Source organism: Anabrus simplex, chromosome 1 (genome assembly GCF_040414725.1).
Source record: "Anabrus simplex isolate iqAnaSimp1 chromosome 1, ASM4041472v1, whole genome shotgun sequence".
In the NCBI taxonomy this organism is placed as follows: domain Eukaryota; kingdom Metazoa; phylum Arthropoda; class Insecta; order Orthoptera; family Tettigoniidae; genus Anabrus; species Anabrus simplex.
In genome coordinates, this window is record NC_090265.1 from 546188190 (window position 1) to 546213023 (window position 24834).

Consider the following 24834-nt stretch of genomic DNA (forward strand, 5'->3'; position numbering starts at 1 on the left):
GTAATACAAGCTTCCTTTTTCTATGTAAAGCTGTTATACACAACCACCTTTTGTTCTCACAAGTTTAATAAATACTAATACACAAGCCTCGGGATCTCACTGGCTATGAATCAGTTCATATATTTACATGTTTCTAAATAATTACAGTAATACCATGAAATTCATGTGCTTCAAAACATTTAATATTGAATGATGAAGATATCATGTTTCACTTTACCCTATTACATAAGTCTTTTTCGACTTTTGTCTTCCAGTCAAATCTTGCTGTGGAAGTGAATCGAGTGAAGAGAGAAACTTTTACCGGTCTGACTTGTACATGGTTTGTACACAGCAATAAACTTCCTGGGCAGCGGTGGTTCCATTGTTCTACTAGCAATACATCAGGTCTCTTTGGAGGAACAAAGGTAGATTTTGCAATTATTTATCCCTGAGATTTTCATTTTTAAGTTGATTATATATGGTAATATATTATGACCACTTGTCTTTATTCACTGGATCTTATAAAACATACAAATCCCATTGTTATTTAAGGCACAAATTTACTCTATAAGTTGACCTCATGTGTAACTTGAAATTTTATCACAGTGTGGTAAAGTTATGTGGCTATTTCATCCACTGTATATCATTGATTAGCACAAAAATAGCAGTAAAATGAATTGTACTAAGCAAAGACTTCTCATAGTGTACCAAGGAAATTTTAAGTAGTTTTCAATTCTCCCCAATTGCATCACATGAAACAATTGGATGCGCTCCTGCATTAACCACCATTTAATGAATTTCTGAATTTATACTGCAAAATGTGTCTGACTGTATGGAGTTTATTATTTGAAATAGAACCAACTCATATTTATGATGTGCTGCCCTTTAGAGAGATGTAAACCAACCACCAAAAGCAGAATCCATGTTGTAGTGATTTACAAATTTTGGAACCACCTACAAGCAATCACTTTCCATTTATTTATTTTTATTATTATTATTATTATTTTTTTATTTTTTTTGCGTCGCATCAACATAGATAGGTCTTATGGCCACGATGGGACAGGAAAGGCCTAGGAGTGGGAAGGAAGCGGCCGTAATTAAGGTACAGCCCCAGCATTTGCCTGGTGTGAAAATGGAAAACCACGCAAAACCATCGTCAGGGCTGCTGACAGTGGGGTTCGAACCCACTATCTCCCGGATGCAACATCACTGCTGTGCGACCCTAACTGCACGGCCAACTTGCCCAATACTTTCCATGTTTGTTTTGTGTAAAAGTTGTAAGAGTTTAAATATTATTATTTACAGTCAGAAATGTATAATTTTATTATTGTTTAGTTCAACATATTGTTGCTGCAGTGACGTCATCCAGGTGAAAATACCTCATTTTATTATGTTGGTATGAAAATCCTCAAAGCAAAAAGTGCTGAGTTTAGTACAACCACTTACAGAAGCATATGAATCTGAATATTATTACCCCGAAGTTCTGATTTCCAGCCACTCCTTCTTGCCAAATAATAGTGACTTTGGGGATCTAGAGTCCACACTTTAAATGCAAGAAAGGCTCTATACTCCAGAAGATCATGTCAGTGTTATGCAGAAATTAGGAAGTAGCATCTGCCTCAGGCACATAGGATGACAAAAGAGATTTCTTCGGCACTTCAGAGAAGGAAAAGACCATAGCCACCACAAAACATGACACAGTCAACACCAAAATTAACTGATTGCAACTCTTGTTACATAAGACTTGCAAAACATATCCAACAGTTGTATCAAGATAAAGAAGTAGATGATATGGTTCTGGAACAAGATGATGTTGTTGATGAAATGGGAGACCCAATTTTGAGCTCAGAATTGTACAGAGCTTTGAGATATCTAAATAGGAACAAGGCACCTGGAATTGATGTCATACCCTCAGAATTACTGACTGTCTTTGGAGAAACCGGCATGGCAAGGGTATACCATTTAGTGTGTAAGATGTATGATATAGGTGAAGTGCCATCCGATTTCAGCAGAATGTTGTTATATACCTATTCCCAAGAAAGCCGGTGCTGACAAGTGTGAAAACTACTGCACCTTTAGTTTAGTATCTCATGCTTGCAAAATTTTAACATGTATTATTTACAGAAGAATGTAAAGAATCAAGTTGAAACTGAGTTGTGAGAAGATCAGTTTGGCTTCGGAAGAAATGTAGGAACACGTTAAGCAATCCTGACTTTACATCTGATCTTAGAGGACCAAATTAATTCTGACAAGCCCATGTGCATGGCGTTTGTAGATCTAGAAAAGGCATTCGATAATGTTGATTGGATCAAGTTATTTGAGATTATGAAGGTGCTGATAAATCTAACCATAATAGGTACAGTATTTGTATTTGTTCCTGTACTGGCTTCTCTAAAGCTATTAAAAACTATTTAAAATAGTATGTGTTTGGTCTATCTTGTCAATTCCCTTTTATAATTGAAAATCATTTATTCAAACATGTTTTACTGTACATTCCCTTCATCAGTTTGATTGGACTTCGCCTTATTATACCATGTTTCAGGAACATGGTACATTCGCTTCATAAGTTTGATTGAACTTCACTGGTAAGGAAAAATGGCTGAAAGAAAAGTGCAAGGATGTTGAAGGTTGTATGGTTCTAGGAAAGGTAGATCTTTCATAAGGGAAGGAAACCTTTTGAGAAAGAATATTAAGAGAAGTGAAGTCCAATCGAACTGATGAAGGGAATGTACCATGTTCCTGAAACATGTTTGAATAAATGATTTTTCAATTATAAAAGGGTATTGCCAAGGTGGACCAAGCACATACTATTTTAAATACAGTCGAACCTCAATATTTCGAACCTCCTTTACTCAAATTTTCAGTATCTCGAAGTAACTTAAATTTCCTGGCCGTTTTTCCTATTCTTCACATGTATTTATTTATCTATTACTCAAAATTTGGTTACACAAATTTCTAGATTTCTCAAGGCGAACATATCCTCCCTTGAAGCAAAAAATACTCTGTAACTCGAATTTTGTTCAACATTAACAATGCAATATGGCATTTGTAGTTTGTGAGGAACAGTTAACAAGACAGACAGGGTTACAGTGATGCTGGGAGCTAATATGATAGGAACCGAAAAACTACAACTTCTAGTGATCGGAAAATCAGCGATGCCTCGCTGTTTCTTGAGTGTGAATTAATTACTGGTCATGTACGAAAGCAACCCCCGAAGTCGCAGATGACAAGCTCCATTTACAAATCTCGGCTGCGTGGTATTAATGAGAAGTTTCAACACGAAGGGAGGAAAGGTTAACTGTAACGAACAGAAGAGACTAACGGATTTTTTTCCAGAGGTGTTAACGGAGGTATGTTTCTCATATCACTACTTTGTGTACAGTATCCTGTCTTCTAAATTGTTACTATAATAAGGGTTATAATTAAAGTGATGCCGTAAAATAGAGTTTGTCTGTATATTTTTAAATACAGTTCAAAATAATGTATTCAGTATAAGCCTGGAGATATATTTGATTCAATTACGTGCTTTACATGCCCAAAAATGGTATTCTCTATATCTTGAAATTTCGATAACTCGAAATAAAATTTAGCTCCCGAGGTGATTCGAGATATTGATGTATTTTTTTTGTTTTTTTTCCTAGGGGCTTTGCGTCGCACCGACACAGATAGGTCTTATGGCGACGATGGGATAGGAAAGGCCTAGGAGTTGGAAGGAAGCGGCCGTGGCCTTAATTAAGGTACAGCCCCAGCATTTGCCTGGTGTGAAAATGGGAAACCACGATATCGATGTTTTACTCTAGTTTTTAATAGCATTATAAAGGTGATCAGGATCAGATACGGTAAAAAGAAGAAATATCTACAATCTGTATAAAAATCAATCTGCAGTGATAAGAATCAAGAGCTTTGAAAAGAAAGCAGCAATCCATAAAGGAGTGAGCCAAGGCTGCAGTTTGTCTCCCTCTCCTTTTCAGTATTTATATAGAACAGGCAGTACAGGTCATCAAGGAGGAATTTGAAAAGGAATCACAATCCAGGGAAACAAAATCAAAACACTAAGATTTGCCGATGATATTGTTATTTTATCAGAATCAGCAGAAGATCTAGAGAAAATGCTGAATGGTATAGACAGAGTCTTGGGGAGGGAGTACAAGATGAAAATAAATAAGTCCAAAACAAAAGTAATGGAGTGCAGTCGAACGAAGTCAGGTGATGCAGGGAATATTAGATTAGGAAATGATGTCTTAAAGGAAGTAGATGAATATTGTTATTTGGGTTGTAAAATAACTACTTATGGCAGAAGTAAAGAGGACATAAAATGCAGACTCACACAAGCAAGAAAGGCCTTTTTTAAAGAAAAGAAGTTTGCTCACTTCAAACAGTGATATAAGAATTTGAAAGACATTTTTGAAGATTTCCATCTGGAGGTTGGCATTGTATGGAAGTGAAATATGGACGATAACTATCTCAGGAAGAAAGATAATAGTAGAAGCTCTTGAAATGTGGTGTTATAGAGGAATGCCAAAGGTGAGCTGGGTAGATCAAATCACGAATGAAGAGATAGAGAGGAGATCAATTTGACTAAATTTGCTCAGAAGAAGAGATAGAATGATAGGACACATCTTAAGATACCCAAGACTTGTTCGGTTCAGTTTTTAGGGAGGTGTAGGCAGTAAGAATGGTAGGGGTAAACCAAGGTATGAATATGACAAGCAGATTAAAGCAGATGTAGGATTTAGTAGTTACGTAGATATGAAAAGTTTAGCACAGTATAGGATGGTATGGACAGCTACATCAAACCCCTATATGGACTGATGACTCAAACAACAACATCTGAGAATAAAGCTCAGTTGTCATTGTGTTTGAAATCAGATGTGGAATCCACAGAAATTAAATAATGTTTGGATTCCTTCACTTCTCTTGCTGGTTCCGTGAAAACATTTTTTGCCATCATCTGAATGAGTTCCTCCAAGGTCTCAAATGATAAATAGCAAGTCTCCCATTTTCAAGGATTTCCATATGTGACCTGTGTGACCTTTCAAAGATGTGTCAAATTCAGCTCTGAGTTAGACACATTAGAAAGTGCAAAATCATCTTCACCCCAAAATACTAATGTGGTAGAGTTTCTTGAATACAGCAAGTACTCTCTGGAGTACACATCTCCAATATTCTTCTTCTTAACTGAGAGAGCAGGCAGCTATCAACTCTGCACTCTTTACTACACCATCCTGTAAATATCAGCACTCAATCATGACAAGAAGAGTGGGAATTTTCATGCTTCCATCAGCCGCTGATTACCGTGCTTCCAATCGTTGAAGTTAGTTGTTGCAAATTGGGATGTCCTTCCAAAAAGGAGCACAAAAAAATATCCTCGGCTGCCAATTTTTTTTTTTTTTTTTTTTTTGCTAGGGGCTTTACGTCGCACCGACACAGATAAGTCTTATGGCGACGATGGGAGAGGAAAGGCTTAGGAGTTGGAAGGAAGCGGCCGTGGCCTTAATTAAGGTACAGCCCCAGCATTTGCCTGGTGTGAAAATGGGAAACCACGGAAAACCATTTTCAGGGCTGCCGATAGTGGGATTCGAACCTACTATCTCCCGGATGCAAGCTCACAGTCGCGCGCCTCTACGCGCACAGCCAACTCGCCCGGTGCTGCAAAAATAAACTACATAGGTATTGATATTTCATTTAAAAGCTTTTTTTCAAACAGCGCTTTATTCAGGATACACTGTTAGTCTGGATACATATGCATAGAATTACAGAAATCGTCCTTATTCTATTTTAGTCCCCTTTTAGTATACTAAGTAGTCCCTAACATCATTCATAACCCAAAAGTTAGGGTCATCATTTGTTTTAAAATATTTTCTTTTAGTACTACATCGCTTCATGATTTTCATGTCCAGTTCTAGCAATATACCCAATGGACACACAACTAAAAGTAGGCGTACACATCAAGGTTTTCTGTGCCGGCACCATCATTTTTATTTTCATTGATTGCATGAGATTTTGTTGTTTGAGTTATACACTGACTTAGCAAATGTCATGGGATAGTCACCTAACAGCGTGTGGGGCCTCCTCTGGCCCTGCGAACTGCAGTGAGACGCCGTTGAAGTCGACAAGTCCCTGGTAGTCCTCTGGACGCAGCTGACACCAAATTGTTTGTAGAGCGACCGCCAATGCTGGTCTGTTCGTGGGTGCAGGATCCATGACACGGAGCCTGCATTCCCGGACATCCCAGATATGATTGAAATAATAACATTAAGTTATTTATTAGACCACCTAATCAATACAAAATCGTCTTGGATGATTTACATAAATTTGTTAGCTAATAGTGGTACATGTTTCGCCTTCCCTGAAGGCATCATCAGCCATAGTCTTAACCTTAAATTAAAAATAAGCGTCTAAATAACATGTAGTAATGAAATGAATTTTAAAATCTTGAAGAGATTTGAAGTAAAATAATATTAAAAATAACAATGATGGTTTGATAATACAATGTGATGAGATATAATAGTGGAAGTATTAACAAAATTAACATTAGAAGGCTGCTAAAATAAGTACAATGGATAAAACAACAGATTGTATACAACAAGTAGTAAGATTGCATAAAAGTAAAGTTGATAGTCTGGCGGATATAATTAGACGATGGCGAAAAATCGTATATAATCAAAGTAAAGAAGAGAGAATAATATTATTTTACTTCAAATCTCTTCATTTTAAAATTCATTTCATTACTACATGTTATTTAGACGCTTATTTTTAATTTAAGGTTAAGACTATGGCTGATGATGCCTTCAGGGAAGGCGAAACATGTACCACTATTAGCTAACAAATTTATGTAAATCATCCAAGACGATTTTGTATTGATTAGGTGGTCTAATAAATAACTTAATGTTATTATTTCAATCAAATATCATCAATACGGACCAAAAATGATATTTATTACATGTAACATCCCAGATATGCTCGATAGGGTTCATATCGGGGCTCATGGGTGGCCATGGCAGTCGTTGGACCTCCGCTGCATGTTCCTGGAACTGTTCCCGGGCGACGTGGGAGCGATGTGGCGGCTCGTTATAATCTTGAAACACCGTGGAACGTCTGTGTTGTGTGTGTCCTCCACATCGCAAGCTCTGCGCCTACAAGCTCCGCAACCCGCCGCAGCACCGAAATTTCTGGCAGCTACGAGGTGTCCTCACTGCGCCTGACACGCTCACCGATAACATCAGCCAACGATATATAGGAGCTTCGTTCCGAGCTTCTCCAGGACTACCCCAATGTTCGACGACCAGACCACACCGCAAGTCAGACACGGAGGCATTCCTCTTAAAAACGTGTTTTGAACAGGTGGACAAATTGCTGGCCGTGAGGTCTCACCTCTGAACATTGCCTCATTATCCTGATCCCCGTAGCCACGTCGAGCCCCGAGTATAGCATTCTGCTACTCCCTTTTGTCCTCACCAGTGCTCCGACGTCCACCTTAGCATTCTGCTATTTGAATAAATTAATGCAAGTTCCTTGCAAGTATAAACCTAGTACCAGCATTCTGCCTCTCTCTACAAGTTACGCTTGTAATTTCACAGAAGATAGTTTTCGACTATCAGGACAATTTATTAGTGAAACAGACTATCTCCTCAAGATAGAACTAAGTGTATATAGAACTCTCGTATTGTGTAATTGTACATATGCAACAGACATTCAATTTAAGATTTCATTTCAACATTAACTGCGTGCGTTCAAACAAGTTTCAAGAAGAATTCAGTTTTATTTCTTGTATATATTGTATCAAATCATTGAAACAATAAACTTTATGTTGTGTCACTGTATATCAAGTTCCTTGTATACAACACAACAAAATTGGCGACGAGGAAAACATCGTAGGCCCCGCCAATTTAACAAAATTGACGGCGAGGAAAAGTTCTTAGTGCGTGTCGCCAACAAAATTGGCGACGAGGAAAAGTTCTTAGTGCATATCGCCAATTCAACAAAATTAGCAACGAGGAAAAGTTACATTCAGGTCCCGCCAATTCAACAAACTTGACAACGAGGAACACTTTATTTGTGGTTTCGCAATATCACCAGTCTCGCTATGGGAAACAAGTTCGCTACACCAGCATTTCGCATTTGTGCAGTGCAATTCTTCCTAGTGTTCGCCCCGTTCGAACTACGGACAGCAGGCTATCATTTCACACCTCACACACGAGCACCTGTCCCTACAGTACATTCTCGCTGCGCCAAACTCTCTTTCTCTCTCACTCACAGGCGAGCGATTGAAGGTCAAGCTCCCAGCTGGTCTACTTACACGCTGTCTCGCCAGTTGTGCTCCCTATCTCATCTGTCATCATGGCTACTACAGAACAGTTAGCGGCTATACTGCAGGCTTTGCAACAACAACAGCAACAATTCATGCAGCAACAGCAGACATCCTTGCTTACGGCAATCCAAGCCCTCTCTGCTTCTACACAGCTCACCACCGTTCCTCAATTTTCTACGTTCGACCCCGAAAAAAGAAGAATGGTCAATGTACTTAGCCAGACTTCAACAACACTTCATCTGCCACTCCATCACGGACGACAAGCGCCAACGAGCTCTTTTTCTCAGTTCTGTAGGAAATCCTACCTGCGAACTACTCCAGAAATTAAGCCCAAAAGAGCAGATATCAGAAGTTCCCTTTACACAGCTCCTCGCTCGTGTCACTGAGCATTATGCTAAAGATCCTCATATCGTAGCAGCTCGCTACAAGTTTTTTCAATGCAGGATGAAACCACAACAGACTCACACTGAATGGATTGCGGAATTACGAGGTCTCGCCAAGAGTTGTAAATTTACCTGTTCCAAGGTTGGTTGTAACACGCCTTACACAGACTCACTCATTAGGGACATGGTTATTCTACATACTCCGCATGACAAGGTCCGTTTCGACGCTGTAAAGAGTAGTAACCCTTCTTTGGAAGAAGTACAGCGTATTGCCACAGTCTATGAGATGACTACCAAGACTGCAGCTGAAATAGCTACGAAACATGAAGTCTCTCACGTCTCTCATACGGCCAGGACGCCTTCTGCTCCTTCGAACCGCAAAGTCAGCTCGCTCCCTTCCAAGTGTGCCTGACAGGTTCATTCTCGCTCTTCTACGAAGAAGCACAATTCTCACAACACTCCTCAGCTCCTGCCTTCCTGCAGAGGATGTTTTAAGCATCACGAACGTCATGACTGCCGTTTCTTCAAAGCCACATGTGATCGATGTCACAAAGTAGGACACATCAAGACTGTCTGAAAAAGTACGTCCCGCCCTGCCAGTACTCTACCGGCAAAGAAACCTAGTACGAAGACACGACAAGACATGGAAGTGGATCAGATTAATCTTATTCTGCCTACTAGAAATTCTAGCAAGATCATTATTCCGATCTCTTTCCCCGATCACACTACTAATTTTCAATTAGATACTGGATCACCTGTCTCAATCATCAACCTTGCTACGTACCACAACTTGGGATCGCCGTCTTTCTCTCCTGCTGACGTCCAACTTGTTACATTTAACAAGAAGAAAATTGACATTAAGGGCCAAATCACTATTCCTGCCAGCTATAAGGATATCCATAAGGTCGTTACCTTGCTCGTAGTTAATAACTACACTGCCTCTTAATATTCTAGGCATGGATCTATTCAATTTATTCGGTTTCCAAATTCATGACGTCAATGTAGTCTCAGCCTTACAGCCTACCTCTGATGTCACCGATCTCCTAGAACAATTTCCAGAAGTCTTGACTCTACATTAGGCACAGCCAAAGACTACACAGCTCATATCCAGCTGAAATCAGGAGCCAAGCCTCGTTTTTTCAAAGCACGTCCAGTCCCACTTGCACTTCAGGACCAAGTTACTCAAGAGTTACAGAGATGGATAGCAGACGATATAGTAGTTCCCGTCAATTCCAGTAAATGGGCTACTCCACTCATCGTAGTTAAGAAACCTAATGGCAACATTCGCATTTATGGTGATTTTCGCTCCACTATCAACGCTCAAGTTGAAACCGACGTTTTTCCAATTCCAAGTCCTCAGGACTGATTTCGCCGTTTAGCCGGTGGACAGTTCTTCTCTAAAGTGGATCTCAAAGAAGCCTATCTGCAGCTACTTTTATACGAAGAATCCAAGCAGTGTCTCACGCTGAATACCCCTCTTGGACTTCTCCAGCTTCAGCGTCTACCTTTCGGTGTCTCTTCCTCCGTTGCGATTTTCCAGCACTATTTAGCACAGCTTACCGCCTCCATTCCCGGTTGTGCTAACTATCTGGATGACATTCTTGTGACTGGCAAAGACCATCAAGAGCACCTGCATAATCTGCGCCTACTCCTCACCAAATTGAAAGAAAATGGCCTCAGAGCGAATCTCGCTAAATGTGCGTTCTTTCAACCTCAAGTTCACTACCTAGGTCATATCCTTGATAAAACTGGCATTCGACCTAGCGAACGGAACGCCTCTGCCATTGTTAACATGCCCGCACCGCAGAACATTAAGCAGCTTCAATCCTTCATAGGCAAAGCGAACTATTATAGCAAGGTCATTCCACGCTTCGCTTCAGTAGCAGCTCCTCTGAACGCCTTACGCAAGAAAGGTGCTAAATTTCATTGGTCTCAGCAATGTCAACATGCCTGGCAACTATCAACAAGGCCCTTGTCCACGCTGTCAAGCTGACTCATTTTCAGCCCGGTAAGCTCCTCACTCTCGCCACGGACGCGTCTGATTATGGACTCGGCGCCGTTCTCTCCCAGAAGGATCGTCACGGACAAGAACGTCCTATAGCCTTCGCTTCGAAGACACTCACCGAGCATCAACGTCACTACTCTCAAATCGAGAAAGAAGCTTTAGGTATTATATTTGGTATTCGCCGTTTCAACGAGTATCTCTATGGCAACCATTTCCTCATCATTACTGATCACAAGCCTCTTGTTCACTTATTCCACCCTGGTAATAAGGCCCCTGAACATTCTCTAAGGAAACTCCAAAGATGGTCCATATTTCTGTCTGACTACTCCTATCAGATAGTCTATCGTAGCACATCCCAGCATTGTAATGCTGATGCTCTCTCTCGCTTACCTGTAGGTCCAGATACTACTTTCGATTCTTAAGAATCTGCACGTCTTCAGTTAGACATAGAACTTGAAGACGCAGTCTCCAGTTTTCCCATTGACGTTACTTGCATCGCCAGAGCGACTGATAAGGATAGTACACTAGCTACAGTACGTACTTATATCCGCAACGGTTGGCCTCTTCAAACCAAGCTTCCTACCAGCCTTGCACCTTATCATCGTCTACAGCATCGTCTCACGACTCGAGTCGGAGTAATACTATTGGAAACAGGCACCCTCTTCCGAGTGGTTATCCCACTTAGTCTACGCAGACAAGTTTTCGACTTATTACATGAAGGTCATTGGGGAATATCCCGCACCAAGCAACTCGCCCGTCAACACTGCTATTGGCCCGGTATTGACGCCGACATTGAGCGACTCATCCGCCACTGTGACCCATGTCAGATACATCAGAACGCACCGTCATCTGACCTAGCTCCATGGCTTCCTGCTACTTCTCCATGGGAACGAGTACACATAGACTTCGCTGGACCTTTTCTCAACTCTATGTGGCTCATAGTGATAGATTCTCTATCCAACTTTCCTTACGTCTTAGAAATGCATTCTACTACTACAGAAGCTACCATTCGCGCACTTCAGAAGATTTTCACTACTGAAGGTTTACCTCAAGTGCTCATCTCCGACAATGGTCCCCAATTTACTGCCACTAACTTCCAGAACTTCTGTACACATAATGGCATTCGGCATATTCTAGCACCGCCTTTTCACCCCCAGTCTAACAGTGAAGTTGAACGTTTTGTACAAACATTCAAGAAAAGCATGAAGAAAGCTGTATCTTCAGGTTTAAGTAAAGATCAAGCATTACTCCAACTCCTGGGACGATATAGGACTATGCCTGGTTCTGACAACCTCACTCCAGCCCACAAGCTTCATAGACGCCCTTATCGCACTTTGCTTTCTTTGTTGCAGCCTCTTCCTGCCCAGCCGCAGTGCTCACAGCCTAAGTTCAACGTTCACGACAAGGTCTATGTCCGGACTTTCAAGTCCCACCCTCCCTGGATACCTGGTATCATCTGCCGTACCTTAGCCCATCGTCTCTACGACATCCAGACCGCAGAGAAACACATCTGCCGCCACCAAGACCAGATCTGCCTCCGCTATCGTCCATCTCCTGTTGATTCACTTGCCCTGCCTAACAAATCTATTGCAGAACGAGCTCTGGACCATTTAATCACCACGGGTTCTTTTCAGGACACTTCTACGCTCCTTCGTCCAGCCCAGGCTCCGGACAACACAACTGACCCGGCCGACTCTCCAGCCCAGCATCGCTGTTGCCGCTTCGCACCGTACCGGCGTAATTAGGAGGGGAGGGTGTTGTGTGTGTCCTCCGCATCGCAAGCTCTGCGCCTACAAGCTCCGCAACCCGCTGCAGCACCGAAGTTTCTGGCAGCTACGAGGTGTCCTCACTGCGCCTGACACGCTCACCGATGATATCAGCCAACGATATATAAGGAGCTTCGTTCCGAGCCTCTCCAGGACTACCCCAATGTTCGACGACCCGACCACACCGCAAGTCAGACACGAAGGCATTCCTCTTAAAAACGTGTTTTGAACAGGTGGACAAATTGCTGGCCGTGAGGTCTCACCTCTGAACAATGCCTCATTATCCTGATCCCCGTAGCCACGCCGAGCCCCGAGAATAGCATTCTGCTACTCCCTTTTGTCCTCACCAGTGCTCCGACGTCCACCTTAGCATTCTGCTATTTGAATAAATTAATGCAAGTTCCTTGCAAGTATAAACCTAGTACCAGCATTCTGCCTCTCTCTACAAGTTACGCTTGTAATTTCACAGAAGATAGTTTTCGACTATCAGGACAATTTATTAGTGAAACAGACTATCTCCTCAAGATAGAACTAAGTGTATATAGAACTCTCGTATTGTATAATTGTACATATGCAACAGACATTCAATTTAAGATTTCATTTCAACATTAACTGCGTGCGTTCAAACAAGTTTCAAGAAGAATTCAGTTTTATTTCTTATATATATTGTATCAAATCATTGAAACAATAAACTTTATGTTGTGTCACTGTATACCAAGTTCCTTGTATACAACAGTCTGGGTGCTAGAAGGCCAAAAATGGGTGGAGATGGTCTCCGAGCAGCTCAACATACCACGTACCATTCTTCCAAAACAACTAGGGGGGGCCCATTCCATACCAAGAAAATGCACCCCAGACCATAACAGAGACACCAGCGCCCTGGACCACACCTTCAAGGCAGGCGGTATCCATCGCTTCATGTGGTCTGAACCATACACGGTGCCTCCCATCGGCATGGTGCAGTTGAAATCGTGATTCGTCTGACCATATCACGTTATGCCATTGTTCCATTGTCCATCCCTGGGGATTGTCCACTGGGAGACGTGTTTAGCATGGCCTGCGTTGAATTGAGCCTGATTTGTTGCACAGTTGCCCATCTGTCACTATTAACAATCCGTCGCAGTCACAGTCATCGAGGGTGGCTGAACGGCCGGTCGTTCATCTGTTGTGGACGGTGACACCCGCATTCAACCATTCACGATACACCCTGGACACGGTTGATCGTGTGAAGCCGAATTCCTGCACCACTTCCGAAATCACACTTCCCATCCGTCGGGCACCGACCACCATACCCCGCACGAACGCTGTCAGCTCGTGACGACGTTCCATGTTACACCTGTCACATGCACAGCCACTGCTCACAAGGTCTCCTATACAACTGCTGCTGGCACAGGGGGCGTGTGGTGCGCAGGCAACACACCTGCACATCAGTGCTCCACTATCCCATGACATTTGCTCAGTCAGTGTAGTTTGGTTACTATGGATAAATTAGTCTTAATTTTGGTGTTTGAGGTGATTCACTTTCCTTCCTCTTCTTCTGTTCTGTTAATTTGCCATGTTTTGGGTCACTTAATCATTAATGAGCATTCATATTGTGCACATAACACAAAAAACACTTAATATAAACTCACAAAATGAACAAAAATGGCTTTTACTTTCACGGCCTCCAGAACTCTTGGTATTATGGCAAATAAGTGGTCTTCTCGATTCACCCAACACCATACATTTATCTCGAGGTAGAGTTGATTCACCTCCCACTTGAGTAAATTGGAGCCCGAAGTCTATCATCTTGGTACCCATATCAAAGGGGCTGTGTTTCAACATTGTGGTGATATATTATCATTGTTATCATTGTTATGTCCCACTAACTACTTTTGATGGTTTACGGAGACACAGGTGCCAGAATTTTGTCCTGCAGGAGTTCTTTTACATGCCAGTAAATCTACCGACATGAGGCTGGCGCATTTGAGCATCTTCAAATACCACCGGACTGAACCGGGATCGAACCTGCCAAGTTGGGGTCGGAAGGCCAGTGCCTCAATCATCTGAGCCACTCAGCCTGCCAAACCTGAAACCTGAAACCAAACAGCATATAATTGATTGATGATACCTGACATGCCTTAAAACAGTAAAAGAACCATAATTGTAGTTAGTTGGATGTAAAACCAATAATAAAATTCAGGTTTCATGTTAGACAACCCATGTTTTGTTTTCCCATATGATATAGTCCAGTAATTCAATCCCCTTCCTCATGGCACCAGGTCAAAAATGTCAAAGCACTGACACATCTCTTCATTTTGTGTTCCTCCATCAGCATCTTCGCAACCCATTAACTGTGCAGCTTCTTAAAATCCGAGTTTTCAGACTCAGTTTTGGTACAGAACAGATCTTGACACTTACGGGAAATGCGACCATCAGTGTAAAAATCGTGAATCCTCTGTTCTCACAAATTTCAGTGTCTACCACGAGCACAATATTGTCTGTGCTTACAGATGGCCAACCAGAATGCTGTTCATCATGCATGCTTACCCAGCCATCCTTGAATAACCTCACCCACTTACGAATCTTGTCATCACTCATAGCATTGTGGCCATAAATTTCACAGATTTGGCAATGAATCTCTGCTACTGCAATTTCTCTTGGTATATAGAACTGTATAAATGATCTGATTTCACATGTGGCAGGCTGCTTGATCATCCTAAACATTTCCATGATGATGATGATGATGATGATGATGATGATGATGATGATGATCCTTGTTTTTTAAAGCGGGCCGGTCACCTCGATGTTAGGCCCTTTAAACAACAAGCATCATCATCATCATCATTTTTTAACCCTTTTATCACCAGTGGTTTGTCTGTGAAACCACCTTTTCAGAGGTATTTGCACAGTTTACCAGTGGTAATATGTTGTAACCACCACGCCTGCTGATAGCAGCTGTACTCCGGCGTCAATCTGAGCAAGTTTCGCGAACTTATTTTGCGCGGGAGTCTGTTCGTGTGAGGTTGTATAAAGTGATGCCACATGTGGGTCGCAGTGTTGCTGTGATTGTCATTGTTTATTTATTTGTGACTGGGTTTGTTGAAAAAATTGTTTCTTGTACAGGTAAGTTTGGCTTGGTATTCCTGCTAGTGGTATCGGCATTATTTGCAACGTTTGAGAAAATTGTTTTTTTTTTTTAATTCGTTAGGGCCATCTATGGACCACGGTGCTTGTGTTTTAGCTGTTTCTTGAAGTCATCGTCGTTGTTTGCCACAATTGGTGTTCTTAGCGGCTGGTTTGGCAGCTGTTTTCTTGTTGGTACCTCGAGCTTTCCTGATGGCCCAGTAGTCCTTCATTTTCCGGCTAAATTCAATCTTACGTTCCTCAGACCATTTCCTGGTCTCGTCTTTTGGTCTGTGGGTAACTTCTGTGAGGGATGTTACAAAGGATTTAGTTTTAAGAGTTGTATGATAGTTACTCCGATCAGCTATGTCGTTTTGATTTATGTGGAGTTCCGAAAGGTCCTTCTCCACTTGCTTCATCCACACGAACCCAGTAGCTTTGCCCTTGTTAGCAGCCTTGAAGATCCTATGAGATAATCTATTTGAGTCCATTCTGGATAGGTGTCCGTAAAAAGCCAGTCGCCTTCTTCTGATGGCATCTATGAGATTTTCTTGGTGTTTATATAGCTCACAATTTGGTTGATACCATCGGCTTCCATCTGGTAAAATTCTTGGTCCCACTATCCGTCTCAGGAACTTTCTTTCTTGTACCTCGAGGGCTCTTAGTGGGGTCTTCTTAGTTAAATATAGACACTCTTCTGCATAGAGGACTGACGGTCTGATTACTGCATTGTAGTGTCTTAGTTTGACATTCATCGACAGATTTTTTGAAGCATACAGCTTTCTACAGGCATGGTAAGCCTTATCTAGTTTGAGTCTCCTGTGTTCAAGAGCCATTGTTTCGCTGAGGTCCTCTGAGAACCATTCCCCAAGGTACTTTACACTTTTGACTCTCTTGATGTAGATATTATCACTGACTCTCATCTTTCCAGGGGCATCTTTGATGTTAGTAACAAACTCGGTCTTTCCTATGTTGATCAAAAGACCCGTTTTAGCCGCTATTGAGTGCAGTGTTTGGAGCTGAGTAGTAGCCTCCTGTATGTCATTTGCCAATAAAGTCAGATCGTCTGCAAAAGCTAGGCATGGTATCCTCAGGTTGTCTGCTTTAATCCCCATCCGTAATCCAGTGTTCTCTGGAAGGAATCTCATCCACTCTCTAATTATCTTTTCCAGAACGCAGTTAAATAATATACATGAGATGCCATCTCCTTGTCTCACCCCTGTTTTAATGGCGAAACTCTCCGAGAGTTGTCCTCTAAACTTTACTCTGGCTGTGGTATTGTGCAAGGTTGCTTGCACCAGCCTGTTGATCTTGTCGTTAAGTCCTAGTTCTCTTAATGTATTGTAAAGAGTAATTCTATCTACTGAGTCGTATGCTTTCTGGAAGTCGACAAATATAGCTACCCATTGTCGAGCTCTTGATTTGCTGTATTGAAGGATGGTCTTCAGATTTTGTATCTGCTCGGTACAGGACCTCGATGCTCTGAACCCTGCTTGATATTCTCCTAACTCTTTATCCAACTGTCTTGTGACATGGTGTTCCAGAATCTTGGAAAATATCTTATAGGTAACAGCAAGGAGTGATATTCCTCTGTAGTTACTGGGATCTGTTTTGCTTCCCTTCTTGTGGATTGGATGGATAATGGCTGACGTCCAATCATCTGGGAGCCTCTCACTAGTCCATATGTCCAGAATTACTTTATGTATGCTCCTGAAGGTGTGTTCTCCGGCATGTTTTAGCATTTCTGCTACTATCCCGTCTTCTCCAGAAGCTTTATTGTTCTTGAGTAATTTAATTACATCTCTGACTTCTTCATACGTTGGAGGAGGGATAAACTCAGTATTGGGGTTAGTTGGTTCTGTAACTTGGAGACGTTCAATAGGTTCTTCTGTTTTGTAGTAAATAATAATAATAATATAGGTGGTTTCAGATTGTAACCAATGGCAAGGAGGAACTTGAAGCATCGACCATGGCGTCATGGAAAGCTTGCGCAAATGAGTTGAACACTGAACTATTAGAAGCCTTATTAGATACAATACCTAGTGATGGTGAATCATGTGCATCAGTGAGTTAAAGTGAAGGTGATCATGACTTTACAGAAGACAATGCATGTCCAGATTTACATGGTATTTTGGAAGAAACTGTAAACTGTGATTTACAAGATGTGACTGAACACGCACAGAACAAAGAAAATTCTGGCATTGACTGGGTAAATTACGTTGTGTACAACAGTGATAGTGAATATTTGAGTCAATTTGGGCCAAATATTCCCGAGGGACAGACTAAACCGCTGAAGATATTTGAGTGCCTTTTACCGGAGGAACTTACTCCCGACCCTACCGGGATTCGAACCCGGGACCCCTGTGGCCAAAGGCCAGCACGCTAACCATTTAGCCATGGAGCCGGACAGCTGACATGCTAAAAGCCTGTTACGAATTTGACAGAAAGAGCAGGGAGTGGTGGCATCGGATAATGTGGCACTTCCTTGATGTTCCTGTTGTCAATGCCTTCACAATTTTCAGGAAAGTAAATCCTGATATACAAATGAGTCTGAAGAAGCTTCGTCTGGATGTGATTGCGGATCTTATTGGAGCATCACAACGCACCCCTACAACTCATTCTAGGAGTGCATCTTGTGTCAATCACTTCAAACCATATGTTCCGAAAGAGAAGAGGGTGGATCAAGCAGCACATATGCCTGTTCAGGGATCATTTAGGAGGTGTACTTTTTGCAGCACAAAAAGAAATCCCCACCGTACAACATAGGCATGTCAGACATGGTATTGGACTATGTATGGGGAAGTAACAAAAACTGTTCCGCTGAGTACCACGCCAAATGAGAAGACGCCCAGTTTCCCAGTGGTTTCACCTTGATACCACCCCCGAAAAAATTGTACAAAAATATTTTTTGCTACAAAAACTGTCATTTATGTAATTTTCATTCGTATTAAACATTTAATATAATCTTCATTATTTCATTCCTTGGTAATCAAAGGGTTAAAGGGGCTTAACATCTAGGTCATTGGCTTCAGTTGGTACAAGATGAAACAAAATGAAATAAGGAGAAGAAGAATTTAAAATGTACCCGCTGACTAGGATTTAGAAAAATTATCATGATGAAAATGATCATGATTTAAATTGAATCAAATTGAAAATGCCTTTACTATAAAATGATTTAAAAATAGATTAAAATGTAATGAAATTGAATAAGACCTTGCCTTTGAAGTGAAATCATGTATTTTATTCAGCTTAAAAGCTAAAACCATATTTAAATATACAAAAACATGGCAAAAAAAAATTAACAAAAGAATAAAAGGGTAAGTTAACAATTAGAGAAGAACATTAAAAAACAAATAAAGGTGATAATACTTTTAAACACAATAAAACAGGCCACTAAGTTATCCTACATAAAACAGATGACAATGCCTACCGACTACTTGCAATCTCATAGAATGAGGGAGATGGTATTCAGAAGCTTTAGACTATGGCGCAGATCGGTTAGTTCTACGCATTCCGTAAGGATGTGTACTACGGTCAGGTGACCACGACAAGTACACACTGGCAGGGGAGATATTCTCTCTTCAGTAACTAGGAGTGCGTTGCTATGCCATGGCCAATCTGAACACAACATAATACCTGAAGGGATGTCTTCCATACCTTCATAGCTCCTTTAATCGTTCTCAACATATTTGAAAAGGGGTGGCATGCCACTTCAACTCCCAATGGGACATTTCCAAATGCCTCAGCTGAGAATGAATATCACTGGCTGAAACAGTGTTAAGCAACAGGGGCAGTGGGACCACCTCCCCGGCAGCTCTATCAACTAACTTATTTCCTGCTACATCCATGTGGCTTGGCAGCCACAGAAACATATTTCTGGCACTAACCCTCCATAATCCGGCCAGCAGGTCTTGGATCCACTGCACCAGAGGGTCCCTCAGGAAACATGTATCAGTAGACTGCAACGAGCTCGAGGAGTTGATACACAGCAGAAAGTGCCTATATTTACTGGACAGCAGGTACTGCAAAGCTTCAAGGATACCATAAAGCTCTGCTGTGTACACACTACAGGTTTCAGGGAGAGGAAAAAGAAACCTCTTATGATCGACAGTGAACGCACAGCCTACTTTCGCTTCTGCCCTCAAACCATCCTCGCAAATAACTACTGACCCTGGATACCGGCTAACAATGGACACAAAGACCCTCCGATAAATGGAGGGATCTGTATTCACTTTTGGGACAGTGTGCAGATCCAGGATAATCCAGTTGTATTAGCCACGTAGGTATTTCGTTTTTTTAAGAACTTGTTTTACGTCATATCGACACAGATACATCTTATGGTGATGATGGGATAGGAAGAGCCTAGAAGTGGGAAGGAGTCGGCCATGACCTTACTTAAGGTACAACCCCAGCATTTGCCTGGTGTGAAAATGGAGAAACCACGGAAAACCATCTTCAGGGCTGCCGACAGTGGGGTTCGAACCCACTACCTCCCGGATGCAAGCTCACAGCTGCACGCCCCTAACCGCATTGCCAACTCGCCCAGTCATAGGTACTTCACTTGGTCGTCTAGCAAGACGAGGAACTGAAGGTACATCAAACAATCTGTAACTGCTACCTAAGTGTATACCAACGGCTGCATTGCTCATAGATAAGCAGCATTGTGGAATTTGCAGGGATAGCTTGGGTGAAATTATATCTGCCGCAAATTTGCAGCATAGGACAACAGTGTTTGCTGACGCCTCAGGTGTAAAGGTGGCATACCAGAATCAGCAAGCAGGCTGGGAATGGGATTTGTATGGATAGCTCCCATTGCCAATCTAACCCCGCTGTGGTGGATGCTATTCAGTTTAACAAGAATGCTTCTCCTTGCTGATCCATATGTTGCACTGCCATAGTCTAATCTGGATAAAATATGTGCCCTGTAAAAGTGTAGGATCACAGTGTGGTCAGCTCCCCGCATTTCAGTTTCTTAGCATATTTTATTTCTAATTGACACTCTGAAGCAAACATCCTGTACACATGGCTGAAAAGATGTCTGATTGTAGACGAGGAATGCTGGGTATCGGTGCTCATATGCAAAAGTATGGCTGCTTTTGGTTTGAAAAGTTAATTGCAAATGATCCTTAATTAAAAAATTAATCCTCATACTTTTGAGGAAATGGAGTAGACCATCATGCATAGTATTCCAGACTGTGAAAGTATTTCTCTTGAAAAATTGTACATTATGAAGGGGCATAATGTTTTAGATAATTCTAAGTGTGTATCTTTGATGGGACCTTCAGGTATCTACTTCAATATATAACAAAGACACATTTCTCTATTAAAATGTGCCTTGCCACTGATGAATGATCTTTCCGTACAGTTCATTACCACTCTACTCAAGATGAAAATTTTGTTAAGCCATAACAACCTATTTCATGTTGAACTGTGAAATCCTATATAGTTTCATTTGGTTATGTGATGCTCTGTTCTTTCTCTTGTTTGCTTGCTACTCGATGTATGTTTTCTCTTAAGACCATAGGGAAATGAACTGATAATCCACAATTCTTTCCTTTTTGCTGTAGAAATGCATTCAGATAATGATTATTGCCAAACAGAAAGCTGAAATCTTGGTTACTGGGATTTATGTGGATTATAAGAGTCAAATTTTTAAAATGTGTATTTATTTGATCTTTTTTGTTTTCTTGTGATTTTTTGTTGTAGGTGATAGAAGCTTCTATACAGATCCCAGCATCTCTGTTCCATCAGCTGGATATTCAAGGTGTTTCTGTTGGCTCCCCTCAACAACTGCTGGTTTCCACATATGAGAACAATAGACTTTTTCCAAGAATCTTGGCCAGTGATGATAAGAAGAATATTGCCTCATGCATTATTGGTACCAAACTTGGTAAGTTGAGTGCATATTGAAATTTGAATCTTTTGAGAAATACAGATATGTCTTTCCAGCATCAAAGTTAGGATTTTGCTTTGGGAAGTTGTAAGAGTAGTGAATATTATCTAGAAGATTGACTTGTATTTTGTATGGATGTTCAAAATCTTCTGCACCAACTGCAGCAATTGGGAGAGAAAGAATATGATCCTAACAACTGCCACCCTTTTATTGACTTTTTCAAAAGAAGTCTAAGGCTGTTTTGCTTCATAACAGCAACGTTCTGGCATCCAAACCACTTGCACACTCCACAAATCTCTCTGAAACATATGAGACATTAAAGTTGGTACTTGAAAGAATTAAATATCACAAGCATGAATGGCAAGTTTGTGGTGATTTGATGAAGGTCATTGTATTGCTGCTGGGACAACAAAAAGACTACACAAAATTTCCCTGTTTCCTATGCTAATGAGATAGTAGGGTAAGGAATAAACATTGGGATGCTGTACATTGGCCTGAAGAGAGCATATTCAACTGGGTTCCAAAAATGTCTTAAATGCAAGTCTTGTTGACCATGAAGAAATTGTACTTTCACCCTTGTGCATTAAAATGGGAAATGATAAAACAGTATGTTAAAGGCATTAGACAAAAATAGTCCATCCTTCAAATACTTATGCACAAAATTCTCCACATTATCAGGTGCAAAAATCAAAGAAGGAGTAGTTGATGGACCACAGATTCATAAACTGATGATGGAAAAAAATTTCACAGAAACAATGACCAAAATTGAGGAAGATGCATGGAACATATTCAAAGAAGTAGTGACAAAATTCCTTGGCTACATCAAGGACCCTCAGTACAAAGAAATTGTAAGAAACATGTTGGACAAGTTTAACCAACTCGATTGTAATATGAGCCTAAAACTTGATTTCTTGGTGTCACTTCTGAATTACTGTACTTCCCTCCAAATTTAGGAGCCGTAAATGAAGAGCAAGTTAATTATGTTCTTTTCCTTGTCAATACAATTCAAAATGTATTATATATCTGAACATTAAAAGTTCAAACATGAAAATCTTTCATGTTATGTTCAAATTCTATAAAACATCTGTATGTAGTATATTAAAATAGAGCTGGTTGACTGTTGATCAAATGTATTAGTGTGGGATTATTTATGGTCTTTCATAGTCCACTGCCCTTCTTGGGTCTCAAGTTGTTATGCTTGGTGTTGAAACCATCTGCTTATCCAATACAATATCTTAACAGAAAATGATTCTTTTATTTGTAGATCAAACCTGCCAGGTTAAATTGGACTTTTTCATTTGTCTGTAAGAAAATTAAAAAAACTAAAGTGTAATGGTTCTAAAGGCAATATGACGAACTGAGAAGCTAACGTTGAAATTAAAAGTGACTTACTTTAGATGCAGAGGCCTAGCAGGTGTGTGGGCACTATGAGCTCAATCGGCAGACTGTCTAGCTTGTGGGTTGAACAACTGGAGGGGTGGAGTGGGAAGAGTTTACAGCATAGGATGGGAGGTGACCTTTACCGTCCCACTTGTGCTCTTCTTAATTGTCCCCCTTACCGAGCTCGATAGCTGCAGTCGCTTAAGTGCGGCCAGTATCCAGTATTGCAAGTAATGAAAATCATTTTATTTTCCGTATTGAAAGAATCTCAATAATAATAATATAAAAGAATTTATTGGACTCCAACCTATTCAATACATTACTGGATGTTAACATTTTTAGTTAAACATCGTTAAAATGGAGACATGTTTCGCCCTCCATGTGGGGCATCATCAGTCATATCAAAGTACCTCAAAATTAAACCAGACGTCTGGTTGGAAATTATGAGCAATATTTGTAAGAAAGAATACATTAAAAACACGTACAAAGTCCTATCCAAAACAAAATAACAACAGACTAGTTACACATAGTAAAATACGCTAGTGGTTTCTTAATATTAAAATGAGGTTATCATATGCACAGTATAAAAATGGAAGTAATCAAAGTCCGTATGATATTGAGTTCGATGGTAGTTCTGCGTAGTATATACAAATGTTGGCAAAATAAAACACAATTTATAATTACTGTACACTTATTTCTAATTGTTAAAAATGATGAGGTAAAACATTCCAATTTGACTATTTGTAATTTGGCTCCAACCAAAATAATTCGCCCTAGGATTCATGAGGTAGTCAAACTCCGTTGGTCACTCTCTATTTGAATGGAGTGCACAGTGCAAGTGAACAGCTTTTGTTGATTATAAAACGAGGCTGTGCTAAGACAGAGTTAAAACAACACCAGCTTCAAATGAAGATAGTTAAAAACATCATTAGGTTCTTCCTAGTTGACTAAAAATTTGCGTATATTTTGTTGTTGAAGTGTGGGAAGGTCAGTTGTTGGTTGAATGGGCAACGGTCGAAAAATGTTGTGCAGTGCAATCCGGTGTTTGAGCTGTCCTACATGTGAGGGAAATCTGAAAATGGAGGATTTGTCTTAATTAGTTAAGTGAAATGACGGAAAAAGAAAAGAAACGGGAAATCATTGAGAAATGAAAAATGTGAAAGTTAAAAATTTACCTTGAAAGCTGTTAAGCTGTTGCCTAATTGTTAGGAGGTTTGTGGAGCACTGACTGTCGCTAATGTCCTGCTCCTCGTGTTGTACGTGTGACGTCTTAGAGGAGGGGAGTGGATTTGAGAAGGCGGCGCTGTGGGTATGTGATTGGCGCTTGGGGAGGAGTTGTGTGTATTGGAGGGAGAATAGGGGCGTGATGAGTTGAGCGGCTTAGTGGGGGTGCTTGGAGAGCTTGTTTTGAGGATGTTAACAAGTCTTTTGTCTTTCAGATTTAAACTATTGAGCGAAAATATTAATTGTTCGTAAAGAGGGCTTCGGTTGTCTATTGGATCATTTAAATTCTTATTCTTATTATATTTTTGGTCCAAAAAAAATGTATAAATTTTCGAACTCGGTCATGAGCCTGCCTTTATCTAGTCTTTTTAAAATTTGGAGATCCTGTTCGATTGTGGTAAAGCTATGTCCGGTGTCTTTCATATGGATGCTCATGGCTGAGTGTTTATTGTGCTTTTGGGCATTGAAATGTTCTGCATATCTAATTGCAAAGCTCCTCCCAGTTTGACCGATATATGAACTGTTACATTCAGCACATTTCAGTCTATAAATGCCAGAGCCCGAAAATTTATTGTTGTCCGAGTTTATCTTATTGTGGTTGAAAAATAGCTTTTGATTAGAATTATGGGTCTTATAGGCTACCCTAATATCATGTTTTTTTAAAGGGGTAGCGATTTGATGTATAATGGGGTTAATGTAGGTGAATGATGCATATTTAGGCTTATTAATTTTTATTGGGGAGAGGTTTGTGGCCAATTTCAATTTCACTTTATTGATTATTTTCTGTA

General features: G+C 40.7%; 1 protein-coding gene across 1 annotated transcript in view; it reads left to right on the plus strand.

Moving 5' to 3' along the window:
• Remo (Remoulade) overlaps positions 1-24834 on the plus strand; it is a 254558-nt gene that overhangs the window by 119523 nt on the left and 110201 nt on the right. Inside the window, exons 13-14 of the mRNA XM_067135523.2 lie at positions 255-404; positions 21256-21439. Coding sequence (XP_066991624.2) covers positions 255-404; positions 21256-21439 — 334 coding nt within the window. The remainder of the gene's footprint in view (positions 1-254; positions 405-21255; positions 21440-24834) is intronic.